Source organism: Anser brachyrhynchus, assembly GCF_964034855.1.
Source record: "Anser brachyrhynchus genome assembly, chromosome: 2".
NCBI classification, from domain to species: Eukaryota; Metazoa; Chordata; class Aves; order Anseriformes; family Anatidae; genus Anser; species Anser brachyrhynchus.
This window is the reverse complement of record NC_137695.1, coordinates 33,465,484-33,482,433: the sequence shown is the minus strand read 5'-3', so window position 1 is coordinate 33,482,433 and position 16,950 is coordinate 33,465,484. Positions and strand designations below refer to the sequence as shown.

Sequence of the window (16,950 nt, the reverse complement as noted above, 5' to 3'; positions counted from 1 at the left end):
AGGAAATTTGTGTGTGCATCTCTACTGGCAAGCTTGTGTCTCTCATGTTTGGCTCTCAAGTTTTATTTTTCTGGTCATCCAAAGGCCACATGCCCACCTAAAACAAGCCATGGAGCTCCCCAGGAGGGGAGACAGAGCCTTGCTCATTGTACACTGTTTTTGCCCTTCCTGCAGCACCAAAAGGTCTGTGCTACACGTTTTATGCACCAGTGACCCACATGTCTTGGGATGAAGGGCAACGGTCTCTTCTGTCATGGACAACAAAACAGAGTAAAGGAAAACAGTTTGAGCTGTCCTTAAGGTGGCTGCCTGCCTGGGTTGCAACATTGACCAAGTTTCCTGTAATCATGATGAAAGCACAGTGTTATTGACATAAGCAATCTGCTATTGACTTAAGTAATCTGCTGTCGATTTAAGGCCTTCCAGATTTTGCCTACCGCTTTTATTATTCTGATGCAGAATGAACAATGCAAATAGCAGAACCTGGACCTTGCTAATGCAGAGAATGCTGGCCTCAGGAGTGGTTTGCATCCGTTGTTCCCAGGTTAGTACATAATCTACAACAGAATTAAGTTGTAAGTATTCTTTTTTCTTTTATTTTTTAAGAATACCATCCCATCTGCAAGTATCTCTTGCAATCTTACCTTTCCTTATATTTCCATATTAATTGAAGCAAGTAACATAGACTGTGAACATGTGGCTTGCCATCCTCATGACCTGCTGGGAAAGATGTAGGCCACTGATTAGCTCTCTAAGTCTCATACCTGTGGACCTTGACCAAGAAAGCATACGTTGATTCAGTAGCCAGGAGCAAAAGAGACTGAGTTCTCATTGCAAACAGACTGAGCTCTTTAAGATGTAGCTGTTTCACTCATGCTTGAAAATGTGGGAAGACATAAGACAGTAAGTGAATAATATGCTTCTATAAATATATAACACATAAAGTAACTGAAAGCAGTTCTGTTTATTTTAGTTTTAAACATTGTAAAGTTAATTGTAACTCTATTTTTTTTAATTATTATTATTTTTTGCCTGATTCAATTCCTACAGGTATATACTGTACTGTACCTGGAATTTCAAGGAAGTTTAAATGCTTATGCTATGTTTTAGAATTTCTTTTAAAGATTCAAATAACATTTTTTTTTTTTTCTCAGAGCCATAGAAATACATCCTTTACTAATCAAGCCAACAATGAATATATTTGGCTTCTGTCTAAATCTTGGATTTCAACCTTTCTCTTTGTTTATTAAGCAAGTTAAAAAGCAATCTAAAACCATCAGAGAAGGCACAGATGCCAAAGCTAAGTTAAACTCATCTTATTCTTGATATTTTTGGTACATAAAATAGCAAGCTAGCATCAGATTGAGGAACCTTCTTTTTTCTTCAATATATCAAAATTAGTGCAGTCTCACTTTAGACTGTCAAATGGCCCATTTTTTGTGGGGGGCAGGAAAAGAAAACCATTAATAAAAATATACATATATCGTCTTTTTTTTTCTTCTTCTCCTATGAAATCGATCTACCTTCACTGCTGTAGAAAGAGTCTGCCTTCCTAAAGTTACTGTGAGTGGCATTACATTCAACCTTGTTTATATAATCCCTTTGTTATATTCTTTTGTTAATATTTAAAATATCTTGAAGCCTGCAATTTTATTCTGAAATGTAATAAAATATTTGACAGTGGATTAAGCTTTCTCATAACAATACTTTTCCCTGCCAAACTCTATTTTTTTAATAAACTATCAGTCAGCAGTTAAGGGTTCAAGCCTCTCCCTTGGTTATAGCTATCCTTGCAGTTGTTTTCACCTCAAAAATTTATGAGAAGGGTTTTCCCCTCAGGATTCCAGTTTAATAAGAAAAATGTTACTGCTGCATCACCATAGTTTAGGCGATATTATAGAAACCCAGAGGGGGAAAAACAAAGAAAACAAAAGCAAAAACATTTTTGCATGACCTTGAGGAACACACATACCCAGTTTATGGTTTCTATTGTGTTGGTTCAAGGTTTTTGCATGAAAACCTAAACTGCTTTTTTTCCTGGTCTGCTCAGTGCATGTTAGTAACAGCTTGTGGCCATACAACTCCAGGCTACTTTCTCACAATATCTTAATGGGTTCATGCCTGCTCAGTGCGTCAGTGTGAAACCTCCAAGGAAAGTGAGGATTTGGGAGGAGGTGGCCCTGGGGTTGGTGCAGCCTGGTCCCATCCCTGGCTAAGCAGCAGGGACAGTGCAGAGAGGACATGAACCAAGCATTTGCCACTGGCGCTGGGGCGCCTTGCCCTCTGCTTGGCTTTTAAAGCGGGCATGTCCAGCTTTATATGGTGGACATCAGTCAGTTGTGGTGTTTTTTATACATGTGCAGTAAATCCCCCTTTAAATTCGCTCTGAATTAACAATAGCCTACACAGTATTCTAAATTACAGTGAACCAAGTTATGTTTTACAACTTTGTGGACATAAATGATTGCCCTGGTGTGATGGACAAACTTTAGCTGTATATGGGAAGGGGAAGAGAAGGGACATTTTCCATAGGAAAAGTGAATATGAACTATATGAGGAACATTTGGCACTTCTCTGATATGTCATATATGTTCCCCAAGCTTTTCAAATCCAATTCATGAGTGGAAAGAGCATGAATTACAGCAAAATTGCATAATATTTGGTCTATTATTGCTGCGTGACACTTTTGGCCTGAAGTGATCTTGTGAATTTCTATTTCAGATTACCATAGTCTTTCTCAAGAAATCTAATTAGACTTCAAAGATGTTCCCACTAAAGTAAATGAAGTCTATAATTGCAGCAACAGGAATGACATCAGAACCTTTGGAAAGGAAAAAGATGAATACTACAAGGAAAAAAATGCAGGAAAAAAAAAATTAGGAGAATGTTGACCATGGGCCAAGCCATGCCCTCAGCTGTGTATATTATTCCCATTAAAGCTAAGGGGATTTGTACATGCCTCAGAGCAGGACATAGTCCCGTGCTTTAGATGGCAAAACTCTTCCATGGCCATATAAGAAAGACACAATCAAAAATCAAGATCTGCGATAAATTTCACTGTACTGAATTTCTGTATATAGCTATTCATTTAGTGAAGAAGATCCATCTGCTTTGTACAGGAGTTTGAAAATGGCAGCTTTTCCTTCCCATCAGACTCTAAGCAGATTTGTTGCTAGCAGTACAGTTTTTCCCTTGCATAGAGCAGGCCTCTTGAAGTAAATGCAGGTAATATGGAAGAAGAGAAGAACCAGGTTCCACATTTATAACAGACTCACAGACCTATTCAGGTTGGAAGGGACCTTGCAAAGTGTCTAGTACAACCTCCTGCTCAAAGGAGGGTCAACACTGTATCAGATAGGGTTGCTCAGAACCTCGTCCATCTGGATTTTGAAAACACTGAAGAACAGAGACCCTACAGCCTCTTTGAGAAACCTCCTCCAATGCTTAATTACCCTCAGAATGAATATTTTTACTTATATCCAGATTGAACCTCTCATTTCAACTTATGTCCATTATCCACCATGCACTATGGAGTGCTTGTGTTCTTGATAACCTCCCAATAGTCCCTGGCAAGCTGTTTTTCAGCCCCCTGAAGCCTTTTCCAAGCTGAAGAAGCCCTGATCCCTCAGCCCCTCCTTGCTAAGCAAATGCTCCAGCCCCAAATGTCTTGGTGGCTCTTCACTGAACTTGCTCCAGGTTATCAGGTTTTCTTGTAAGGAGGCCCCCAGATTGGATGCAGTATCTAGATGTGGTCTAATGAGTGCCAATTAAAGAGGTGCAACCACTTCCATCATTTTCCCAGCTATGCTCCTGTTAGTACAGCACAGAATGCTGTTGGCTTTCCTTGGTGCCAGGGCTCACAGCTGGCTCACTCTCAACTTGTGTCCACCAGGACTCCCATATCCTTTCCAGCAGAGCTGCTCCCTAACAGGGAAGACCCCAGCCTGGATCAGTGCAAGGGGTTAGTCCACCCCAGGTGTGGGACTTGGCATTTGTCCTTGATAAATTTCACGAGGTTCCTGTTGGCCCATTCTTCCAGCCTGTCAAGATGTCTACCTTAATCCAAATACTTACCCCATGTGGAAAAGCCTGAGAGATTCATGCTGTGGAAAATATCTTAATAGATTTCTGCCGTGCTGAGTCTTACTTTCAGAGCTATCCCTATAGTCTTTTCTAGCTTTTAAATTTTCCACTTCTTGGGATTCAACAAATGTAGGAGTGCATTTGGGCCTTTGCTGTGCCAGAGGGAATCTCTGCCAAAATTTTTAAGTTCAGAACTTTAGACTTTGAACGAAGCCTAGGAGTAAAATCATGATTTCCCACCACAAAAGACCATTTTTAAGGTATCGCTATAGCAGAGGACATGATAATGAGGACATGATAATCTTTGTTATAACTGTTTTCAGATATACGTTTGTTTCTGTCTCATTTTAATTTTGTCTTAGAAACAATCCTTGCCTTTTTTCATAGCTGTATCTAATTAAAAAATCAGTTTATAATTCTGGGATCTTCATCTACCAAATGACCTGGTTATCAGGTTATATCTTTGGCAGCAGGACAGCCTAGGGACCAAATACAACAACTTCATCTTCTGTGTGACTTGGGCATACTCCCTTAACTCTGGCCCCCAGACTTTGAAAACACTTCAGATTTCTAGGCCCTTTATAAGTTACCCAATCACAGAATAACATTTGTTTATTTATTTATTTGTTTATTTGTTTATTTGACCTCCTAAAAATACTTTTGCAGAAGCTCTGAAGATAGGTAGGTACAGAAACTGAATGAAGCAGAGACTGTGCATAGGAATCCAGGTTTAGACGCTGAAGGAACTCTGCTGTGAAATATGGGTAACAGACAGAAATTTAGCGAGGAGGTAGCAGATTTGCTGTGAAACTGTTGGGGTGCTGTAAGTACCTTTCCCACTGGGGGAAGTTGTGGGCTAGCTGGTAGGCAGAAAAGCTAAAATGAAGCAGGAGGCTGAGCTAGGAGCTAAAGAACTAATTTCGACTATAGGAAAATTAAAAGTATTACAGTCCTTTCAGTTGTAAATTTTATCATCTCCTTAAACAAACATTTGTTTCCATATCCTTCATATAATTCAATATTCCATTTACAAGAATTTTCCCCTTTCTAGAACCCTCTGTATAGAGCCAAGATGCTAGTTAGCCAATCAAGTAACCAAACAAGGGCATTCAAGGACAACAACCCATCTGGGAAGAGTTTGGAGTGGGATGAGTGGGAGGAGGCCACCCAACCACAGGTATAAAGCCAGGGGCAAGAGAAGTATGTCTTTCTTAATTAGGGCCAGCTCTCGCATGGAGTGAGTAGGAGTCCAGAAGTAAGTAGCTAGGCAAGATTTTTTGCTCTTGTAGACAGGCAGGAATAGAAGGGGTTGGTGACTATTTTTTTTTTATTTATTTGTTTTTGTGGGTGTATGCACTTGGGGAGACTAATGGGAGAAAGAGTAGCTGACAAAAGGGACTGATTTAGGAATTGCTCTTAGATCTGTTCAAAAAGATGAAAGGAGGAAAGAACTCTAGAATTGCTTTTCCTGGGGGTAGAGGGGGAGACTTATGTGAGTACTCCCCCGTGAGGAAACCAGGAGCTGCACATATGGATGTCACGGTAACATACATGACCCAGAGGAAGACAGGCTAATGGAGATGTTTGCTGGGGACACCTTATGTAGCTGAACAGCTTGGTCTTCTAAAAAGCAACCTACATGTGCTGAGAGCTAGGCTGACAGAGGAGATATCCAAGGATGTAATACTAACAAGTGAAAGGAGATGTGACTACAATATCAGGTTTCCCTCAACTAGATTATAAGCATGTGCCCTCTCTTAGTGAGGGTGCTGTTCTGGGTGTAGAATGTAGAGAAAGAAGAAAGGAAGATGGTCTCACCCAGCAAACAGAATTTTTTCCTCTGAAAAAAAAAAAAAAAGAGAGACCAGGGCTCTGGGAACTTTCTCTGAAACTTCTCTGAAACATTCACTGAATCCTATGCAGAACTGGAAACAGAAGAAAGGCAAAGTTGTAATGGTAGGAGGGTGATATCTGGAGGAGACTTCTGATTCACTCAGACAGGGATCCTTCAAACTAAGCAAAAGCTATAAAGAAAAGAGATTGCTGTGAGGAATATTTCAACAGAATTCAAATCTCAGGGAAAAAAATATCTGTTATAATAACCCTTAATTAGCAAGATTTCAGGTATGTAGCTGTATGTGAATGTTGCTATTAATTTATATCCTATAAAGCTGCAATAATGCAGGTGATGGTATTATAATTTTGCTATGATCACAACCTCTTTGCCAAAGCTTGCTCAAGAATAACATTTCCCTTATCTATTTAGTTCAAAGGACATTGCAGACTTAATTTTGTTGGCAAGCACCTGCATTGGCCTAGAGGAGCAGTAGTAACAGGGCACTAACCAAGTAGGGAGTAAAATTTGGCAAGATAAAAGTACATGGATTCCACATGAACTAGGTCACCAAATGTATCAAATAACTTAAATGATAGCAATTATTCAGTAACACATTTTCCTTCAAGGTATTTCAAATGATGTTGACAGCCATTTGTTATTTTTTCCTTTTTTTCTTTATGAAATAACAGCAAATTTTTCATTAACACATTTGACAAAAAGCCAGCTATCCAGACAAAATTCCTGGGGGTAGTACAGTGGATTCTACATTGCATGCTTTTCATGTAGTTGAAATCTGAAGAAATTCTTCAGTAAGCAAAAAGTAGTAGGAAAAATAAGAACATTCTACAATAGCTGTTTGCATAAATACTCTGTGATCCAACAGGGAACAACAACTAAGACAATAAATAAAGCTTCTTATGTTCTGGCTAACAAATGGTCCTGTAAGATACCAGATTTTTGAAGGAGGGAGATGACGTGTTACAAATGTTAACTTTCTTGATCTGTTATACGTGATCTCACAGGGGAGCTTAAGGAGTTGATAGTCAAGGATGCTCAGTATGTTCACTTCTAACACATTCTTCAGCTGAAGCACATGAGCCCAACAATTTCACAGTATTGAAATTCAGACAAAAAACATTTTTTATCTTTTTGTCTGGAAATTAATCTAATTGCTTTTCATTTTAAACAGCATGAAGCCTTCTATGTCATATGACAATGAATCTTCCTTTGGAGACTGTCACTATTTTTGTTTTTGCAAAATTATTTGACATTATCTTTTTTTTTACCTAATGATTCTTTTCTTGTTTAAAACCAAGACCTCACTCTCACAAGCATGAGAAATTAAGTGGCTAAAGAAATGTTCACTTGATATTTGTAACATCACAACTAGAGCCCAGTCACTAACCAAGAGTCCACTGTGTAAGGTGCTGTGTCTGTCTTCCACGATGTAGTTTTAATGCGTAGGACAGCAGCCAACAAAAGATAAACAGGAAAACACAAAGAGTCAAGGGGATTAATACTGGGGAACACTTCAGGTCATGGTTTCAGCATCATAGCAGCCTAGTCATCAAGGGAAATTTGGATAAGTACAGGAATTTTTAAAGGAAGACCCTGCTATGCATGAGAAAGTAATGGAGAAATCACCATTTCAAATGTATGTATATAAAGAAGTATGTGAGACTGGATCTGTATATATAGTTCATATATTTATATAGCACATATATATATATGGTCTGGTCTGACAGGATATTGAGCAATCAGAAATGAACTTGATACTGAAGAAATTTGATTTGCATGGAATGTGCAGACATATAAAGGTATAGAAGAATAAATATTTACAAATAGTTAAAAAATATAATCAAAATGATGGTACTTAAAAGAAAATGACTTTTTGTGTGTGTGTGTGTATGTGTTGCATATAGCTTGAGAGGTGTCAGGTTTAAAGGTTACAGCTAGAGAATGTGTGAGTATTTTGGAACTGGCAAGTTCACCAAGGAACAGACCTGACTTCCTAACATTGGAAAAGAGCAGAGGAATGTGAGTGCATCTGATCAGGTTGAGAGGTGCTCTGTTTAGTTTTGCTCTACAGACTAGAACTTGTTCCTGTTTGCCCAAAAAAGCTTTCCTCATGATAAATCAGCTGCTTGCTGATGAAGCCCTGTGATTTAGTGTCTGCAATTTTCAAAGAAGTCATGGTGAGGAAAATTTTCTCAGCCCAACTTAGAGAGAAGTATGGGAAGTATTTATTTTTGCTGTTTTTTTTTTTTTTTTTTTTTTTTTTTTTTTTTTTTCCCACAGGAGCCTGGGCACAGATGCAGAACGATTCAAGGACAGGAGACAACCACAAGCTGTACACCTTAAACATGAAGGTAAGGATGATCTTGGTAGAGAGCACCATGCTTAAGTTGGAGAAGTCTTTAAAGTTCCTGTTTCTCCTAAAGGAGAGTAAAGCAAAGGTGTGTCTAAAAATTCCACAGAAAACTTATCCATTGGCTTGTCCCCTGTCTTCATATCTGTTAAACCACATATTGTGTGCCCTCATTGATGCTTTCAGAATGGATGTGCTAAGGCCACGGTCAAAGGCTAAAGAGTCAGAAGAGGATTTTAAGGGAAAGGCTGCTCCTGTGAGCAGTTTTGGGAGCACAGAAATCCCAGCCAGGAGCAGGTCCTGCACTCTCCAGATTGTGGAGGCATAAACAGAGGTTTGGGATGAAATGTTGGTTAGGGGCTCGAAAGGGGAACTTGGCAAGCTGCATAGCTGAAAGAAATACGTCACATGCCCTGATTTCAATAAGCATAATGTGACATAACTTGGCAATACTGTGTTTTTGTGGTTAATCATTTAGTTTTATCAGCTTGCATACACATCATCTTTATTAAACAGTAACTGTCCTTCATGAATCATCCAGCTCAAGGCCAAGAAAATAGCCAGGGGCCACACTATGCTCTGGGCCAAGCAGATGATGAATGGTATGCAGAAAGGAACGCTGCTTTCTGCCACCCACCACCACTTCCTCAGGAGGAAGGGCCAGGAGATAATGTTGGGCCTCTCTAGAGCTAATAAATCAGGCTTGCAGCCCTCTAGAGCTAATAAATCAGACTTACCTATGTCTAGGTAATGTGTATTCTGAACAGTCAGAATTGTCCAGCCCAAGAATTCCAAGCAGAAGATGAGCAGTCAGAAACCCATGCACTGCAGTGAGCATACCCGTGCTCTAAACACAGCTCCAGACAATTTTGGTTTCTGTAAAACTAGATTTTTTTTATTTAATTCATACAATATATTTAAACTCTTTGATTTTAAACCCAGGGTAGCAGGAGTGTGTTTCCAAGGTTCTTGTCTTTGTTGTAGACCTAGAAGGAGAACAAACCACCCGCATTAACTCCTCACTAGTTAAAATCTCTGTTAACAAAGTTTTTATTCATGATACTAATAATCAACTTTGGCTGTCATCATGCATATTCAGATCTTCACTCAATCCTCTGTGCTGAGCAGATAACTTACAGCAGTCCCTAACGCAGAACTTTCCTCCTCCCATCCTCTCTGTATACCACATCAAATTCTGCACCTACCACAATGGGAAGCATGCAGGCAGAGAAATTCTGTAATAGTGTGCACCTACATGACTGGTGTCAAAAAAGTGGCTGAAATCAGGATCTCTTTCCTCCTCCGGCTTTAGAGGCTGTAACTTAGGTTTCTTTCCTCTTTGAAGAGCTTGAGCAGCAAGTCTTTTTCTTGCCAATGGTATCTGCAACAAAATAGCAGTTGCATTACATTACAGCCAAACTAGAGCACTGTTGTGCCCTCACTGACAGCTTCATGGACGTGAATGGAAATTGGATAAATACGATGCTGCCTGTGTCAAAAACCTACCGTTACCTGGACGTTTTAAAGTATACAGGTATGTTTTGATTACCAGATTTCACAGGAAGACTTCATACAGATCACTTACTATTATTCCACAACACATAGGGTGTGCAGCACTGTTTGGTGCCAGTCTATCAGAGACTTAAGGTTAGTGTTAACACTGACTTTGAGCTTACATATCAAATGGAAAAAAGGAGCACTATGTCTGTAGCTCAAGATATGTGCTTAAACTCTATGTCTGACATAGGCTGATGTTTACTGCAAGTTGCTGACAACATTCGTTCCCTCCATAAAGAGCTGCTGTGGAAAATGTGTATTTCTCTGTGGGACTGCTTGCTCTTTGTGTTAGTAAATGCTTATGTATCTTCTTCCTCTGTGAAAGGAAATTCCTTAGCCTTCATCTCATCAGGTTTATATTGGGATTATGTTCATTGCTTTGACAGAAAAAGTAACTAAGACGCACAGATTGCCATCTACCATATATATATGGTAGACATATATATGATATATATAATATATACATATCTATCTATTTTTCTTTCTAGGTTTGCTGTACACCTTTTCCCAATATTTTCTGTTCTATTGTATATTGTTAGGGCATGGCCACTAGGTGGTTTAATGACTGGGAATATATCAGTCATCTCTTGATTCCACTTCTCTCTCATTCTCCAGAGCAAAACCTGGGTCTTCTTAGAAGCATGACCTTTCCTCCACATGAGAGAAGTCCTACAGCTGGTTTTACCACTGGCGTTGTCAGGTGGCCTAGTGCCACAGCTGTCTCTGATGCATCGTTATCTTGCAGCACAAATTTTGAATGTCAGCATGTCTAAAGTCCTTTTTATGAGAAATTTCATGGTGTTGTATAAAGCATACGCTATTACCAATTCTGCAGGAGAACAGAAGGTGCGTAACCCTTCCAAAACTTAAGCGTTTTCACCAGTACTTGTAAAGCAACTTAGGTCTGTCGTGAGTGGCATAGATGAGGCATCTACAAGAAACTGCCATTTCTATGGCAGTAACTCCTCTACCACCAAGGCAGTGCAAAGCAGAAGGATGCTGTAACTGCCTACTAATAACATATAGATTGCATTTCTCCATGGAGTATTTTCTTGTCTCCAATAAACTGGTAACACCTCCTGGTACGTTCATATTTCAATTGAGTGGGGCAAGGCAAACCAGGTTTACCCCCAAACTGCTGACTCCCCAGATTCTCAAAGCCCATCCCAAATGTGCATTCATCTGTTTGTCTGCAACTGATAAACTGGTATTCCTTGTATTTAGACTGATCTCTCCTGACCCAGTATTATTCCATTTAAAAACACTGTAATCATATAACTCCTCTTCTGGACATGTACATATACCTTAAATGCTTTACTTCTTAAAAAAGAGGTGAGCATCTCTTCCTTATCACAGATATCCTAGGCATTAAAAATATGAAAATTCCATATGGATTAAATATTGATTTTATTTTTTAGAGAGCAAGTACAATGATGTTGCATTAAAATAATGCTATGTCATAGTTGTTACAGCTCTGATAGAAAAATAAACATCTCAATATACTACAGTGTCAACTCATTAATAAATATCAAAATAGAAGTTAGTAGTCAACTGAAATTAATAAACAGCTATAAAAGTATACTATTTTAAATAATAAAATATTCAGTATATTTCCAGACAAACAAAAGTAGTGATTTAAAGTATCATTTAAAATGGAAAATGGACAGTAAGAAGTTACAAATTTATTTAAAACCTTTTCCCTTACTAACATTCTCTATGCATAAAATCTAGAGAAACATTATTTATCTGTATATACTTTTTACAAAAGGTAGCATATGTTAAATAGAAAGTTTAAAACTGTAGTATTATTAATAGTTGTCACACCATTGCTAAATAAGACACTTTAACATATCTTTAGGTTCTGAAGCAGTAGTAGGTAAAAGTGAAGATGTTAGCACAGTGAATTCTTCCAACACAAATGACTTTCCAAACAAATCTCTCATCTTTCAACGTCTCCCTTCAAAATATAACTGGAACAGCTCAAACACAATATAGGTATCAGGATGAAAAGTTAGCATTTGGATAGAGCTATTGTTTTAACAAATGACCGATTTCAAAACTTTTTTTTTTTTTAAAGGAGGTATACCTTTTTTTTTTTTTTTAAACAGTATGTGCAGAAAAGGAAAAAAAGAGAAAATGCATTCCAGAGCAGCATTTCTTAAACTGAAGAATGTACTACTTCTATGTATTTATTTTGTTTCAACTTTTATTTACATATTTGTTTTCAGAAAGACCAATCATTCTGAGCTGGCTTGCACTCAGAAGAATCCCACTGATTTAGTTCGCTATAAAATACACTCACATTGGCTACTTTTAACCATTTTTTCCTCTCCATGAATTTCAACTCTGTACTATCCATGAGATGTCTGTGCATCGAGCAGTGTCAAGATCATCACTGAAAAGTAGTGTCGCTCTTAACTATTGCTCCATTCCTGCTTAAATAAATCTTGCTCTTCTGTTTCAAGTGGACAGCAAGAACACTGGCACTACATTTCCCACATAGAGCAAAGTAAACATCACCCAGCACTCGTTCAGCATTAATGTCTCTATGAGCAGTGCCTTTTTCCGGCTACAGAAAACCTGACTTAAGGCTGGCAAGTGCAAATCTTGAGGCTGGGCTGTAGTGAATGGGCAGATGCCCAAAGCATTCTCAGAAGCTCTCAAGGAGGCCTGAAGCATCCATGTTTACAGTACTTACTGGCACCAGTTGTCTCTTTCTAGATTACAGGCAAGCATTTTTTTGATGAGTAAAGATGCAAAAAGCCTGTAGAGCCTAGGACTGCAGACTGCACACTATGTATTTCCAATGCGTGGCCAAGCGTTGGAAATACAGGACAGAAACAGTGCCACCCCGGTCCAGCCAGCCTGCTTTGAAAAGGCTTCCTGCCCTGACATGTAGAGCAGTATGGTCTCAGAGCACCATCTCTGTAGGGATGCTACGGGGAACTGTAAGGCGCCTTGTGTCTGCTTGGGATGCCCACTGTAAAAACAGTAGGACCTCTCTGTCCTGGGCTTCACTATTCCTTATGGACTAAGGGTTGCTTGAAGCTGCTTCACATGTTCTCTCCCCCAGTTTGCAACATGTGTGCACTTAAGTATGCGCACTAAGCAGGAAACAAATATATATGATCAGACTGGGAAAATAATTTTTTCCACTGCAGTCTGAAGAATACTTTACATAGCAGGTTTTCATGACACCATAGAGAGGAAAAAATAAATCCAGTACATTATAACAGATAAAATGTAAACTATGCCTATACAAATGTCCTTCCTTTTTAAGGTCCACTTGAAACGCTGCTTGTGAACGTAAGGGAATTTCAGCTGGGCACAATGAAAATTCCTCACATACCATATGCACGTTTTCTGGATGAAACAGCTATTTTCCCACACACATCTACAGTGATGTTACTAACATGCTCATGATGCTTGGAAATAATCAATTCATAGTATTTCTTCATTTTAGAGTCTAAAAAAAATCTGAAGACGTGTGTTTTAATTGCATAAAAGTGTCATTTCTAAAATGTTACACAATTGATAAATGGTAAAAATAATGTGGGATTACAATTAAAAATTATACACAGATTTTTAGCATTAACAAATCTGCTGTGAAGAGTCATGCAGATGCTCTGTCTCAGAGGAAATCTAAAAACAATCCTGCTAACCAGTGATGAGGTGCCACAGTATCTGTCTGTATATTTTTGGGTATAGGCATGCGGTCAAATCATTTGACCTTTTTTTCATTTTTTAAAGCAGCCTAGTATAAGAAGTTTTATTTAAAAAGTTTGAAATGTGCTGAGGATAGATATTTTTCCCCCTATTTTTACAAACATCTTTGATGCACAATACATTGAAAACTAATCTGAATTAATTTGTCTGTAATATCTCCCATACTAAGCACTATAGGAAGCACAGTCCTTCTGCAATTGCTGAGGAAATTCTTTGTGAATTACAGGCTGCTTTCTCATTTAAGGTCATGTGCTGAGGGAACACAGCTCCCTAAATAGTGAGGCTTTTGTTGGGCTATTCATCTCCTGCAGCAGCTCTTCTGAAAAACATGGTCAAAGGCAGAGCGAAACAAGTACCAAGTAAAGCCAGAGTTTCTCATGGATAGATTCCATCCCCAGAAACAAAGCCTCCTCCCAAGGATCCTGCTCTATATAGGCTCCCCATGGGCCTTATAAAAGCCTTGACCTGTCACATTAGCAGCAGCTTATTCTTTTTCACTAGCCCCCTCCACAATACAGCAAAGCAGTGAGTGAGATGCAAGAAAAGGCCTTAAAAAAATTATATGTATTCAATATATATATTTTTTGCCTTAGGACAGCAAGCAGCTTACATTGCAATTTTGTCTTGCAAGCCTGCTCAATGTGACCAGAGCAAATGAAACATGCAGGCAAGTCTGTGATAAGGAAATACTGGCCATGCCCCTTCACAGGCAGCACTGCAATGCCAACAAAGCGCTACAGGAGAAGACTGGCAGCGATGTGACGTGTCTGGATGATGGGTGATACAGATCAGATCTTTCTCCCCACAAAGACCCCAGTTTCATTGTCCCCTAGTCACACAATTAACTCCCTCTAACAGAGAAAAATAATTTCTAGAGAAAAAAACAATAGCTAACACTTCAGTAAGTGGCTTAAGAGCTGTTATGAGAAATGTATGCTGAGGAATCTTTTCTGTTCAAAAAATTGTATCACATTGTTTAAATAACATAATCATGTTAGCCTTTTGTTAAACACCCAGATATTCCCGAGTGAGGTTGTATTTCTTTGCTTTGTTTTGCTAAGTGAAACAGAAAATCAGAGATTTTGTTTCTTACTCGCCTAAAAATACTACCGAATCGTGACAAGGACAATAGTAAGCAAACCTTTGCAGATCTTTTATCTTAATTCTACTGATACCAATGGCTCAGAGTCTGTTAATTTACACGGGAGGAAAATGGTTCTATGCATTTTAAAAAGAAAAGGAAAGTTCAAGGTATAGTTAATACATTACAGAGCAAATCTTCAGACAGAATTAATTTATAACTAAGATATTACAATGAAGCGATCAGTAAAATCAGGGTCAGTGTAAGGACACCACCTTTACTTTTAGCTGAACGGTGGAAAGCTCGGGGACTGCTCTGAGGATTGCTTCAGAAACATTTCATAGGCTAGTTCACAACTTTTTTTTTTTTTTAAACAAAAATAAGCCCTAAAATCTAAAGCTTTTATGACAGTTTAATTGAAAGACCACTGCCTCTGTTTTTATTTTTCTCAATCCCTCACTTGACGCATGACTCAAGAAATTCATTGTGAACACTCACATAATATTCATTTGTTTTGCATCCTACCCTCCTGTCACCTCTATATTACTCAGATTTCAGCGGGAATTTAAGAAGAAATATTGAATATGAAATATTAATACATACTAATTTCTACCAAACTGCATAGAAAGTGGTCCTGTTTTGTTTGTGTTACTATGATCTATGGCAATTACAGATTAATATTTCAGTAATTAATATTGCTAAAATGACTGCATAATATCTTATGAGATTATTATTATTTTTTTTTTTGCCAGCAAGATTTTACTGCACATTTCACAGACATTGACCAGAATTGCTTAGGGTCTTGGAAAGTAAATAAGGTAACAAGGTAAGTAAAGGTTAGTTGACTCTTCCAATTAGCATACAGCCATAACACATCTTCTACCGCTACAGCCAGTTTCAAGGGTAAGAAAATGCTTCAGTTCAACCTTGTAGCTCAAATTCTACTCTCAGATAAGCTTATATTGGTCCCACTGTGTTTAGAAGAGTTTTGCCCATCTCTGAAGGCAGAATGTGATCATATATTTATGAAGTCAATTAATGTGTTCTCTTGAGAAAATGACTCCTGTCTTCCTCACCTTCTTTCAAATTGCAGATTATTTTTCACATCACACTGGACACATTTCTCAATGCACAGTCACAAAAATTGAAGTGGTTAAGTAAGAATTCAAGAAAACTAATCCCGCCAACTAATTTACTTAGAAAAAAGAGCACGTGTGTAAAATCAGACTTATGTCCGACATACAAAAAGAACAAAGCCCTCATTTGGCAAAACACTGACATGTAGCTAGCAAACCAAACACATCTCTGGTGCAGTTTATCTGATTGCAGTGGAGTTGATGCTGCTGACTCCAAAGGCGAAGTGAGGCTGGCAGTGATGCCACGTAGGTGACGCTGGTGGACAAAGGAACTCTCATTTTCTGTATCCACTCAGTTTTTCAAATATCTTAAAATTCATATAAAGTTTTTATGTTGAAACAAGTAAAAAAGCTAAAAAATTCTCTCTATCAGATATAAATTATCTTTAAGTGAAATAATGCATAAAAAACTATATATATATATATTTATCTGTGTGTACATGTGTGTGTTTACACACACAACTATGCACACACACCAGTAACTAAGCACTCATTTAATCCAGTCATTTTTATTAAGTAACGAGGAAAAGCTAAGAGGCTAAAGCAGACAAATCAGTGGAATTTAGTCAACTGAGAGAACTATAAAAGTACCGTTTACTCTATTTAAGAGCATTTGAATAGTTTCACCTATTGCTATAATATACAGCAATGTTAATATTTCAGTCACAGCTTTGTCCATTCCCACAGAGCATATCAGTACTAGCTACATGTACAGCGAGATCAGTGCTTTGTCAGACCTGTTCATATCTACATTCTATGCCAGAACTAAATAAATTAGAATACATTAAAGTGCTACATCAACACTAACGTTCCTGAACAGTAGTAACGCACATTCCTCTTTCAAAAAAAAAAAAAATACAGCAGCTATAGTTCAGACATAGTCACATTATGTGAATATGCTTACATGTCACTTTGTTACAGTATCCAACAAAATGCATGACACGAAAACAAACAGCAACAGTCAAGACTCTGACAGAGTGGTAACTTTTAAAAAGTAAAGAATGATGAAAATAGAAATTTGCAGAAAACACAGTCTTCAGAATTCACACTTGAAAGTTTCGTTTAATCGTAACTTGCTGATGTCGATATTTATTTCCTCTGGTTTGTCTCGTCTGTATGTTACTGTTCTTGTACAAACAGTAGGCAAAAACATCTTATCCTT

The 16,950-nt window shown here is 38.1% G+C and overlaps 2 protein-coding genes across 6 annotated transcripts in view; one reads left to right on the top strand and one right to left on the bottom strand.

The window, feature by feature from the left end:
• Nucleotides 1-561: 561 nt before the first annotated feature.
• LOC308190062 (uncharacterized protein) lies at nucleotides 562-16,755 on the top strand. Of its 4 annotated transcripts, XM_080580965.1 has the most exons (6): nucleotides 562-5,338; nucleotides 6,007-6,207; nucleotides 7,372-7,574; nucleotides 8,219-8,289; nucleotides 9,703-9,822; nucleotides 10,461-16,755. In XM_080580965.1, the coding sequence occupies exons 3-6, from the start codon at nucleotides 7,537-7,539 to the stop codon at nucleotides 10,616-10,618; spliced, it is 387 nt and encodes a 128-aa protein (XP_080437091.1). In that variant the 5' UTR covers nucleotides 562-5,338; nucleotides 6,007-6,207; nucleotides 7,372-7,536; the 3' UTR covers nucleotides 10,619-16,755. The 4 variants fall into 4 exon arrangements, 2 of the variants coding, with proteins under 2 accessions (XP_080437091.1, XP_080437090.1); XR_013946823.1 differs by lacking the exons at nucleotides 6,007-6,207; nucleotides 7,372-7,574; XR_013946824.1 differs by lacking the exon at nucleotides 7,372-7,574 and having other exon boundaries at nucleotides 562-6,207.
• The window catches only part of ITGB8 (integrin subunit beta 8), a 48,010-nt gene continuing 39,987 nt past the window's right edge, over nucleotides 8,928-16,950 (bottom strand). Inside the window, exons 14-15 of one of the 2 annotated variants that reach the window (XM_080580962.1) lie at nucleotides 9,544-9,669; nucleotides 8,928-9,274 (exon numbers count right to left, since the gene is read on the bottom strand). In XM_080580962.1, the coding sequence (XP_080437088.1) occupies nucleotides 9,221-9,274; nucleotides 9,544-9,669 (180 nt within the window). In that variant the 3' untranslated portion in view covers nucleotides 8,928-9,220. Of the gene's footprint in view, nucleotides 9,275-9,543; nucleotides 9,670-11,236; nucleotides 16,948-16,950 lie in introns of those variants that run through there. The other variant, XM_080580963.1, reaches the window with a different exon arrangement.